Raw genomic sequence first — 13149 nt, 5'->3', positions numbered from 1 at the left:
TTTGGTCTCCTTTCCTTCATCGATAGCATCATATTCTTCTGTCACTATTTACGATGCTAGTTTTTATCACTTCTTTGTTTTCATTGTTGATTAAGCGCTGGGTTGGAAGCGAGATTGTCATTTTTTGTTGTATATTTATTTTTGGTTTATTGATGTCAATTAGGACTGCTTCTGCAATTTTAAAATGTGTGTAGTTGGTGTTCTGGTATATTACTTTGGTGTTACTGTCGAGGATTTCATGGCTAATAGTGATTGAGTGTGTTGAGTCCAAATGAGATTTGATAGCACCACTTTGTTTATGCATCGTAAGCCTTCTACTGAGGTAGTAGTAATCCCGATATATGAGTCATGTTGACGTGCATAGCCGTCAAAGGGGCAATTAAATTCATATATTACGTGATTACGCTTTAACGCAGAGTTATCTTTAGGATTAAAGTTTTTCAGTATTAGGTGAGACGTTTTTTATTGTTGTAATAAATTCGGAGTTTAACTTTACTATTTGGGTTGGTTGGTGTGACATTTTTATTGATGATATGTTTAAGAATAGCTTCATCTACTTTGTATGCAGTTGACATGTGATTTCTCTAATACAAGATGATGTCGTTATCTTGATTGTTGGTACTAGGAAGGTTATTGTTGTGTAGTAATTTACTCTTAAGTTTATTTTAAATTTTAATAAACTAAACGTTCTCCAAAAAACTTTAGTGAGAAAAATCGAAAAAACGAACTACAAACATATTAACGCCAAACATTCGGTAGAATTTATAGAATATTGTAAAATATATATATATATTATAATATAAATAATAAACGGTGACAATTGGGTGTTTCCATATAGAGCTCGATGTTATGCAGTCTATAAGGTTCGTTAACAGCGTTTGCTTGTGAACTGGTCCGGTGCTATTTATAAGCCAATCGCGAGTTAGCAGGACTAATAGGTAAGGCTCGATATTATATTTTTCATTTCATGCCTGCGAAATTTTGTAATTTTCTGGATTTTGCGATTGAACAGCAAAGTGTTTAATGAATATTAAATACAAGGGATAGTTTTTTGATTAAAGAAGTTTTTTCAACATTTTTGCCAGCTACATAATCAAATGCAATTTCAGGTCTAGAATAACAAAAAAGGAAACAAACCATGGATGTTCATATATCCATGAAAAAAAACTGAAAAGTTGTTCATACATAAAATAATTTATACTATTGTTGTTGTTGTGAATAAGTGATTTAAAAAACTGCATACAAATATTAAATGAACAAATCGCTATGGAATTTTAGAGTGAAATTGCTCTATTCTTCTAATCATAAACTTTACTTGGAAGCACAAGCGTGTGGCATTGACGGCAAGCATTCATTTCAGTATTAATCTTAAAGTGGGAAATGAATATTGAACGATTGTTGGTAATTATATGATAACGCGAGTCGTAACCGCTTCCGCGTCAACAAAAAGTTAAAAGTTCTATAGTTTTAACTAAAAGTCCATGCTATACAAGCAGACCCACAAACGCCCAAGTTCTTGCTTACTTCCATATATGTAAAAAATTGTAATATATATTAATAATTTTTGCGTAACATCAGAATTCAACTTTTTCTTATGATTTATGGGTAAAAATGCAAAAATCTCAGAAACTATACGTTGTAGCCATGAATATATTATATATATCCATAGTTGTAGCTAAATAATGATGATAATAAAATTTAAAGAGAATTAACAGATAAACAAAACCAAAACCATGTTTCTAGGATGAACCGTTCTCATTTTACAAACAAAAATGAGTTTTCCAAATTTTTTAAAATTTCAACCTCGATGAGGTCCGGGTTGGTATCACCAAATTGAGCCGAATCTTTACAAATGCCATTTTTTAGCCAAGTGGCACAGCTTAGAGGGTCTCTGCACTTAATTTTCCCAAAAACATTTTTCACCGGTATCATCGTAACCAACCTAAGTTCACATGTAGACGAATAAATGTACAATGTGCAAACGTAGACATACCTATGCTTATATTATAACTTAGATGACAAAAAAATCTGGCTCAAATTTGACCTAGCCGAATATGAAAAAATGGTTGAAATCTCCAAACAAAATATTAGTCTCTTTAAAATTTTTAACTATAATTTTGTAAATTTTTGTAAAGTACTTTTAAGTAAAGTAAATTTCAAGTACAAGTACATTGTAAAATAACAAGTACGAGTACAAGTACTTAGGTGTCAAGTACAAGTACTTAAATTTGGTACTCGAGTACAAGTAGCAAGTATAAGAACACATCACTGATTAAAACTACTGACAGGGTTGAATAAAAAAAATTTATTTACAAATTTTCACCTAAAAGAAACTGTTAGATGACGTAGACAAAAAACTATGTTTTAGATTTAAATCGGTCCAAAACATCTTTTTTTCTTTTTGAATCTTTGCTTGGTTCTGTTTCTTCCCGTTTTTTATTTGTTAAAACTTTTCTTATAAAGTGTTTTGTTTGTTCAGCTCTAACACCTTGTTTCCTCAATTCCTTCTTGCCTGATGATTAATAATAAAATTCAATTTGTTACAAATGTGTTCAGTAGACTAGAGTACAATAAATATGTATTAAATAGCATTAACAATTTACAGACACAAACATCCTTAAGCAAGTAAATAAAAAACATCGGGAAATGTAAGTGAAATTTATCAACTGAAAATAGATTACCAGATTTGCTTCTTCCTTTTTTCTTGTACTTTGGTTCAAAGTCTATTTTCTTCATCTTTAGAAACTAAATAATAATAAGATGAAATTAAAAGTTTGTAACAATAATTGATTTAATAAACGAAGGATCTAACAAAGAAGTGAGCAACACCCAGGACATCTTCAAATGGACAGAACTCAACAAACCTTCAATTTTGCCTTCTCTTCCATTTTCTCTTTTAATGTCTTAACGTTGACTTTTCCAAGTGCACTGGTGTCTAATGTTATCATATCTGGTTGCACCTTCAAGTCATTCAAGAATAGTTACAAGTTAGTAAAGACGCGAACATTTAATAAAAATAATAAATGTAGCAATAGCGTGTTCGAAAAAAGTTATAAAAATTGAAATACCTTTTCTAAGAGCATCTTAACTTCCTTCTGCCTCCTCTGTTGTTTCGTCTGGTAAGGATTGGCTTCCAGTGCATCGTAATTGGGCTCACCAGATCCTGAAAAGTCATCATTATATTTATCATCATCATTTTATCATTGTCGCATTTATCATTTTTATATTTGCAAACAATGAAAGGAAAAATTAAACCGCGAATTGAAAATATGAGCAAAACGTTAAAGACAGGGATAATGCTACATGCAAATTTAGTAAGAACCTGGCACGAGCAAACTTGTAAATCCTTCCAAGTGACCAACACCCAGGACATCTTCAAATGGACAGAACTGCATTCCGTGCAATCCCGGTCTCCTTAGTGTGTGACTCAAGTAAGGAGTGGTCGGAGGACTTGAAACGGGATCGGTATATACCTAAACAGGATATATTTATACATTACACACAATATTTAGTCATTTCTACGTCTAGACAAATGCTTGGAAAGTATCAAAAGATAGAAAATGACCAAACACAACAGTTCTTTAAAAATGTAAAGTTGATTTTAAAAATATTAAAAATTAACGTGGTCATTCTGATTAACAGTCAGCAACATACGAACATAATAAACATAATAAAGGAATTAACCTGTACTATATCGTTCAACCCTACTGCCAGCAATCCTCTCTGACTGAAATCCAGCCGGTTGGCGCCAAACTTCAAATAACTGCCATGCACCTCCTTGTACATTCTCAAGTCCCAGATTCGCAGCTGCCTGTCCAGTCCAGAAGTGGCCATGTAACTGGGTCATTCGTGAGGATATTTTTGATATATTCACCAGAGTAATTGTAAAGGATAGTTTCAAATAAATAAGTCTTAGTGAATCAAACATGCCACGAGAAATATTAACAGCAGGCTTCAACAACCAGTTTTAATAACAATCATAAATTATGGACTAACTTTCCAGTCTTATCAACAGCAATTGATTTGGTAGCAGAGCCATGACATAACATCTTCACCAAGGGCTCCTTCACATTCGGAGACCACATGCTCACCGTACCTAGAATATTATGTATTTGCAATTAAAACATATTTTCACTGATGAAATTACACACAAAAAATTTGACCATCATATCATAACACAAAGTCAAACATAGGGTAGGTGCCCATTTTCAAGTCTGGGTCTAAACAAGATGTCAAAAACTACCGACCTATCACCATCCTCAATCCAATATCAAAGATTTTGGAGAAGATAGTTGATAATAGACTAACAGTTTTTTTAAATCATTGTAATATTCTTGTGAATGAGCAAGAAAGACTGAAGACACAATTTGTTTATTTTATAGTTTGTTATTTCCATTAAACACATCTCTGTGGAACGACCCTTTGTAAACCCAAAGTGTTTCGTAGAGATGGTTTGAAAGTTATCTGTCAGAACGTTGTCAATATGTTGCCATTGGTGAGTCTATATCCTTGTTTCAACGTGTCCATAGTGGTGTCCCTCAGGGAAGCACACTTGTGCCTAAATTATTTTTATTATACATTAATGACTTGGTTATGGCCTCAAATGTATCACATTTTCGAATCTTTGCTGACGATTCAACTATGTGAACATCAGCTAGTACAATAAAAAAGGTTGAAGAAAAAACTAACGGTATAGCTGCTTTTGATGTGTCAGTTTAAACTGACGCTAGGCACAGACGCGTAGGTCATTTATTATATCATAAGTAACTAATTAAGTTGAGTTTTTATGGGTCAATATTGTTTTCTATTTTTAAAATTTAGTAAAATTCAACATTAATAATTTCTTTAAAGTTATAACGTTCATGAAGTGATTCGGATGCTAGAAGACGACGACGATGAAAATTTGCTTGACATAGATGTCACAATTGTTCCACCTACAAATGTAAATGGTACTGATGAAGATTCTGGAGAAGAATGTTCAAATGAAGGAAATTTGAATCATTTAAATTCTAATCAACTTTTCGCAGAGGCATCAGTGCGATTGCATAAAACTTCTGGAGATGTTGTCCTTGACTTAGATGACAATTTAGATGACTTTATTTTTGAAAGTGGTGAAACTTGTCTACCGTCAACAAGTAGTGATAAGCCAAGAACAATTATTAAAAAATCAAATGAAAAAATTATAACTGGACAAAGACAATCAGAAAGAAAACATTCTATGAAAAGTATGTGTAAAACCTCGTTGTTTTTTAAGATGAAAATAATGTTTGTTTTTTTTAAAGAAACTGGTTCATTGAAAGCAACAAGTAGCAAAAAGTCAAAGGAAAAAGAAAATTTATTTGAAGTTGAGAGACAAGAACAAGCCACAAAAGTAACAACAGAACCAGACTATCAGCCATCCTGGAAAAAACATGATTTGAAAGAAAGTGTTAGGAAAGTAAAATTTGCATGGAATATTCTTCCACCATCTTTGAATACAAATTCTTCACCTGTTACATTATTTTAACTGTTTTTTACACCCGAGTTAATGCAACATATTTGTGATGAATCAAACTTTTATGCTGCTCAAAAAGGTATATTGAACTTTGATTTAGACATTCCAACTCTCAAACTATTTTTTTCGATCCTGCTGCTCAGTGGGTATGTTTCTCTTCCCAGGCGTTCAATGTATTGGGAAACAGCACATGATACTCACAATGAAATGGTGTCTAGTGCCATGTCACGAAATAGATTCAGTGCCATAATGAGCAATATTCACTTTGCTAACAATAACGACTTAAACCCAGGAGACAAATTTGGAAAAGTGCGTCCAAATAGATGCTTTATGTCAGAGAAATTTTCAATTAGAGCAAGTACTTAGCATAGACGAAAGTATGGTCCCCATTTTGGCCGTCATGGGGCTAAACAATATATCCATGGCAAGCCAATAAAATTTGGTTACAAATGTGGGTTCTGGCGTAGCCTAACGTAAATAACAAGCCTGAGCGCTCACATCCCTATTTTAATGTTTTGATCAAATAGGAGGCGAACGATTTATTTCATTTTCTTGTTTACTTGATCAGCGTTGCACGTTTTATTTGTTTCTTCGTAATTGGTTACTTATTCGGATTTAATTATCAAAAAATTTCGGAAGGAATAATATTTTGTAATAATGGTGAATAAATGTATTGTTCCGTTTTGCCAAGGGAATTATACAATTGAACAAAAAGTACATTCCTTTCGTTTTCCTAAAGATGAACACATGTTTCAAAAATGGATATCTGCAATTCCGAGAAAAGATTGGAAACCTACTTTGCATTCACGAGTAAGCATGATCTATTGAATAAAGTGCATGACCAGGATTTCAGATTTTAACTAAATTCCTTACATTGTTACAAAATTATAATACATTACATAGCTATGTTATTTGTTTTATTATTATTAGTTGTAATGTGAGTGAGTAGCATGTTTATTGAAATTTATTAATTTTATTAATAATTTAATTACAAATAATAATTATATTTTTTTTTCTAAGGTATGTGAAAAGCACTTTCCAGCTGAGGCCATCATTACTAAAAAATCTTCATTTGATGCTAAATCTGGAAAGATGATTTTGACTTCTCTCGAGAGGCCAAGATTAAAAAAAGATTCAGTTCCTTCAATATTTCCTGGATGCCCAGACTACTACAGCACATCAGTAACTCTCAGGGTATCGCCGGATAAAAAGAGGCAGCGAATGGAAAGTTTGAATATTGACAATGCAATTACAAAAAGTCTGATGGAGCACAGTCAATATTTAACAAAAAACAAAATAAATAGTTTTTCTGAATTGTGCGACAAAGTAAAGGAACTTAAACTTTCTAAATTTTGGAATGTCGTATGTCGAGACAATGATATCTTATTTTTTAATTTATCACATGATGTACCAACAGAAATAGTATATCTACTCGTGGTAAACAAGGAATTAGAACTGAAATTGTTTTTTAAAAGTGTTCGCTTACAATTTATTAATGATATTGAGTCTCCGATAAATGTCAATTATATGTTTGATATAATGACTATTTTGGATGAAGTTGAAAAAAAGAGAGAGAGATGGTCTTTTCAACAATAAAAAGGATAATTTGTCAAACCTAAAAGAATTGTTAAAAATTGTAAAAGATAATGACCAAGATAATGAAGTTTTTTTTCAATTTTGTTATAATCAACTGGAATTGATATCAGACAATAAAGAACGACGTCGTTACCACAATGACACTTTTATATTTTCCTGTATTTTCCATTTAATATCACCTAAAGGTTACAAATATGTTAGAAACTTTGGCTGCCTAATTTTGCCTCATCCAGCCAATATCAGAAAAGTTTGTAATTCTTTTAGACTAGGACCTGAATATGAACAAGGTGGAGAAGAGTGTCTGCATTACATGTCTAAAAAATTTAAATATTTAAATGAGAAAGACAAAAAGGTAATGCTAATGGTTGATGAAATTTATCTTAAACCATATTTAGATTATAAGGGTGGTAATATTGTGGGACAAAGTGGATCTTCAAATAATTTGGCAACAACTGCTCAAGCTTGTTTATTTACGTTACTACATATATGTAAACAAAATGCGTTCGCCTCCTAAACGAAATTTGCATAATGAGCACTCAGGCTTGTACTTACGTTAGGCTACGGTTCTGGCCACACGACTTGGATACGTTATTAAATTTGATCCATATCAGGGAGCCAGAACAACAGACAAAAGTCTTGGACTTTGCGGTTCAGTTGTTACAAATTTGACCAGCAATTAAAGTCAGTTTATATCACATTGTTTTGGACAACCTTTTCACAAGCCCTAAATTGTTACGTTTACTTGCAAAAAATGGAATGGCTGCTGCAGGCACTCTATGTCAAAACCGTGTTGAAGGTTCTCCTCTCAAAAGCATCGTAATAATGAAAAAAACCTCGTGGCACCTATGATGTTGTCTTGGAAGAAAAGTCTGAAGTATGTCTAGTTCAATGGAACGATAGTAATGTTGTTACTAATGCTTCAACTTATGCTGGAGTTGATCCGCTACAGAAAGCAAAGCGATTTTCAAGTCAACAGAAAAAAAAAATTGAAGTTGACCAGCCCAAAGTTATTATTATTATGGGTGGAGTAGATCGTTTTGACCAAAATGTAGCTTGCTATATGATACAGCATAGATCAAAAAAGTGGTACTGGCCAATCTTTAGGTTCTGTTTAGATTTGGCAGTTCAAAATGCCTTTCAGTTGTATCGTCTGCAAAAAATAGATACTGGAACTTCTGTTCATGATTTGCTATCATTTCGACGTGAAATTGTACAAGTGTATATGCGAAGCATGTCTCAAAGAAAAACTCAAAAATTATTATGTCCTGCTCCACGACTCTCACTTGATCGCCGCGTCTTGTCTGATATACGAACAGATGGGTTTGCACACTGGATTATCCAAAGTTCTCAGCGACTATGTGCTGCTGCTGGATGCAAAGGGACATCCATATTTGCATGCGAAAAATGTAATGTTGGATTACATCCAGGGCTGTTTCAAGTCATTTCATTTGAGCCATACTTAACCGTAATAATTTTGCTGACATGATTAATATTTCTTATGAACGTTTTATTGAACAAAATTTTTTTGAATTTAATTTTAGAAATAATAAATTTACTTGATCAAATAAACGGCTTACTAATAAAAATTAAGCAAATGGTGGTCATTTTTTCATTTTTATACATTTTTTAATATAAAAAAAAAACCAAAACATCTGTGGCTAGCGTCAGTTTAAACTGACGGTCATATTTTTGGGTAGAAAAAAAAAGTTTTGCCTCTAGAATTTTTTCAAAATTTTTTATGATGTTTGAATGTAAAAACAAAACAAAATAAGTACACAATTTTATAAAATTCTGTCATGGTTTAATATGGGTTAAACATTATAAATTTTTCATATTTTATATATATGTTTTAAAAATTGATTCTTTAAAAGATTTAAAAAAGAAAGAAAAAAAATTATTTAATTTACATTTTTTTAATCGAATTATGATTTTATGGATTACTTTTTTGAATGTTGGGGATTCCGCTTAGTTAAGATTTACTCTTTTGGAATGCCCCATTATGTAACAAATTTATTGTTTGTTCATAATAAACGAAATAAAATGTGTACAAAACGATGCAACAAGTTTATCTTTAAGAAAACTATAATGAGGGTGCCTCAGTGGCATGCACAGGCGCTTCATAAACGACATTGTCATAGTGATTTCATTTTGAGAAGAGATACAAAGAAAGGCTATCCATGTATAAAAATTAAGTGATTTTCATGTGGAGTGTTCTAAAAGAGTTTGAAGGAACCCACCTTTCTGTGATAAACGTGATGAGAGGTCGAACAAAAGATATTCAGACCAGAAAGAAAATTTCAAAAAACATTGACTTCAGACGTTGTAATAAGGAAGTTGAACGAAAACAAATATGAGATGTGGATGATTTGACATAAACTGCATTTGAAACTGTGCGATGCAGTTTGTGGAAGATGTATTGAAACGTGAGACAGGCAAGCAAATGAAAAAAACAATCAACAAGCAAGACATCTGACCTCCAGGGTGACCCAATAAGATTGTTGCATTCTGTGGGTTTTGACACATAACATCCAATCTTCCAAGGCCAGTTGTGAAGCCAGCTACTTTCTGTCCAATGGAAACATCGATCCACGTAATGAAGCTCCGAGATGTCTGATGGAGGTAAATTTGTTGTTCATTTTATCTCGTTAATTTTGTAGACAAGCTAATGTATGTTTGACATTGAGTCAAGTATATAAATAGTCATTCAGGAGTGCTTGCCAAAATATGTTTAATGAGCACGGCATGGAAAATGTAAAAAATAATATAAATAATAATATCACTGATTATTAATATTTAGATCGTAAGAACTAAGTACTTATTAGTTAATAATGAATGTGCTGTTATTTACCAATTTGTAGTCAAGAAAAAATTGATGATAAATGAAAAACTCTGTGTGAGGCTACTGTAAGAACAAGATAGAACAGAAAAAAAGTTACGAGATTAACAAAATGTTAACATAGACAGAATTTGCAGGTAGAACAAGACATCATAACGTGTTAAAAATGTGTTGCAAGACTCAATCTTGGATAATTTTCAAAGCAAAACATGGAATGTAGATGTGGCAGGCTGCATTCTAAATTCGAATTCAAACCAGGTCACGAAACTATTATAGAAGCATCAATAAAAATATAGGACCAACTTGCTTAACAATAAAATGATAGATTGAGTTTTGTGAAAATTAAGTGAGACTTAAACGACGAACAGCTATATTAAAAATAAAGAATCAAACAGCAGAGGAAACATTGAATCCAATGTTGTATGATGGATTTTTTAAATAAATTGTAAATGCTTTTGCCTTTGAATAAATTAAATTACAGTGTCACAATAAATGTTTACAACCAATGACAATGGACTGATGATTTGTAAAAAAAACTATATAAAATTATCCTATTTGAAGGAACTATGTAAAAAAAATGTTGAAAAATCTAACGGCGGCAACAAGCAGGAAGTGGTAGGGCAGGAACTGCAACTGCAGCGCACTGTCGATGAACTTCAAGCAGTGCAGCTCCACTCCTTGGTTGTCGTAAATGAACGTCCACTGGTTCTGCGCCACGGCAAACATCGTTTCTATGTGCAGCCACCTATCAATTATAAACAGAGCATCACATCACTGTCAGTTTTTTGAGATGTAAGGATGACGAGAAATAAAAATATTTATGAATATGGAGCATAAACAACGTTGAAGCCGTACTTGACGTCCTGGATGGTTTCCATAACATTGATCTCACACATCAATTTTTTGGTCTGCCAATCAAAAGCTGCCAAATGTCCTTTCTGTCCACCAATGAGAAGGAACCTTCAATTAATTATATAAGTCTCTTGAGCTTCAATCACATCATATGATGTAAATATATATTCATCTGCATACAATGTTAACAATATTTAGACCTTCTGTAACAAAGTAAGCTGTACGAAAACTGAATTGTCTACCAGCTGAGATATTTCAAGGAGCATGTTCTACCTCTTAAGACGTGAATCCAAAGAAAACCAGAGAAGGTAAAAGAAGTTGGATGCAGGGATTAAGAAGGATAAGTGCAACAACTCTCTGAGAAAAAGTACTTACTGGTAATGTGTGCATGAGAATGAGTGGAGTAAGTTGGAGAGTGATGAGAGGAAATAAGTTGGCCATGCAGAAAAAAAAGACAATAAAGTAAAAACGTTCACAATGGTTTCGTTGTGTGGAAATTGTGACAGCTTGAAGTCAACTGACTAGTGACTGGATGTAGGACTCAATAATTGGACTGGAAAAAATTTACTAATAGTAAAAAAATCACAGATGGATTGTAAGAACATGATTGGGAAACTCAGTATTTGAGTTTGGCATGGGGACAGGACATGATGGTTTTGTACCTCATGTTGTGTGAATAGCTTTAGAACAATTAGAATGATGAAGATGATTTATTTACAACCCTCAACTAAATTTCATCAAATGTCCTAATAAAAAATATTTTCATCATAAATTACCTCCCATTCAGTGTGTAATCAATCCTGTAAGGACCAAATTTGTCCAGTGTCAAATTGAAATACTGGAAAAAATATAATAATATTAAAAAAGCAGTCAGTCATGATGCTTTCATTTTCCAATGTAGAAAAAGAGGCAACAATGTTGCAAATTCGTCACCTTTGTAGCACTGGAAATATCAACTGCATCACGGATATCTTCCTGTGTTACTTCCTCATCAGCTTCTTTTTCTAAAAAACTGAAAAAAAAATTTCAATTACAGAGCAAGACAAAATGGCTTGGAATGTTGTAAAATGTATTGTGTTAACCTAACAGCTAGCAGACTGTTTATTATTTATATTTGTGTATTATTATCATATGTAAATATTCTTTGTCAATACAGCATATTTGTGTGTTCTAATCGTTATGCAATTTTGTTTTTTACCTTCATATATTTTCTTGGTAATTTTAATTATTTATCTGTGTATCTGGTTTTCTCAATAAATTTTTGTTTGAATTTCAGGTTCTTTTAAATCTAACATTTCTTCCTGCTTTCAGACATTTTCACGTATTTCTTACTGCTCATGAGATTTGAATGACTTCACTAGTCTTATGTTATTCAATTTAAATCATTTTTAAAGTAATTTTTAGCATCTGTTACTTTAAAAGATATTTACAATTTTAACTTTTGTTTGAGTTTATTTTAAATGTAATTTTATATTCTTTTTGGATGTCATTGAGAATTTAAGTTCACTGCCTATATTATTGCTCCATGTTTTGTTGTAATCCTGTAGATTAGTTTAGTTGTTGTTAAATTGATACAAAGTTATTAAAAAGTTGGAGCAATAGTTTAAATTAAAGAAACATGTTTATTCAGTCATGATTATATTTTATTATTTATATGATAATTCTAGTATTCAAATTATATTTGTAATTTGAATTTTAGTTTGTGATTAAGTATATAGAGAAGATGGGGCTGAATGCACTATGTGCAGAAAGGACCAGTGAATTTAAAAATAGTATAAATGCAAAATTAATTTTTTTTAAATTTAAATTTGTCTTTTGGTTATCTATAACCATAACCTGATATAAATTTAAATTCATGTCTTCTGAAGCAGATTTAACCAAATTGCTTTGTTTGGATTTAGAAAAAGTAAAAGTTTTGTGTACCTGTTTTTGATTTTTTTTTTAAATTTTGTGTGGCATATTTTTCATTTTTGCTCATTTTGATAAAATAATGCTTTCTCTACACGAGGGTGCATATTCAACAGTTTTATCTCTTTCCATTGTTTTGGGGACCATTATTAGTCTGTAACAACTACATAGTACAAGATAGACCACCGTTGGGTGTACCAAATGAACCGCCATACATATAATGTGATATTACTCACATTTGTTAATACTTAATTGAATCCATTAGTAAATATTAATTATTTTTATTTTCAATTTTAATAAATAAATATTGACTATGAATTGATTTTAAATTATATTTTTTTGCATTTTAAATCTTAAAAAAACATGAATTATGAATCTTGAAATTTATGATTTTACTCTTAACTTAAATATTAAATTTAATTGTGATGTTATTATTAGACTGAAATACTTAATTAATATTTTT

General features: G+C 31.7%; 1 protein-coding gene across 1 annotated transcript; it reads right to left on the bottom strand.

Moving 5' to 3' along the window:
* Nucleotides 1-2357: 2357 nt before the first annotated feature.
* On the bottom strand, nucleotides 2358-11762 carry HELRODRAFT_81152 (hypothetical protein; the record flags this gene model as incomplete). Its single annotated transcript, XM_009020702.1, has 12 exons — nucleotides 2358-2507; nucleotides 2668-2745; nucleotides 2865-2960; nucleotides 3069-3163; nucleotides 3323-3473; nucleotides 3685-3838; nucleotides 3997-4096; nucleotides 9565-9700; nucleotides 10521-10671; nucleotides 10782-10886; nucleotides 11555-11616; nucleotides 11712-11762. Coding segments are annotated over 12 exons (1329 nt in total), but the record flags the coding sequence as incomplete, so codon positions are not given.
* Between the last annotated feature and the right edge of the window lie 1387 nt (nucleotides 11763-13149).

This window comes from Helobdella robusta (assembly GCF_000326865.2).
Source record: "Helobdella robusta unplaced genomic scaffold HELROscaffold_29, whole genome shotgun sequence".
Lineage (NCBI taxonomy): Eukaryota > Metazoa > Annelida > Clitellata > Rhynchobdellida > Glossiphoniidae > Helobdella > Helobdella robusta.
Note: the sequence above shows the minus strand (reverse complement) of the source record. Positions and strands in the feature narration are given on the sequence as shown.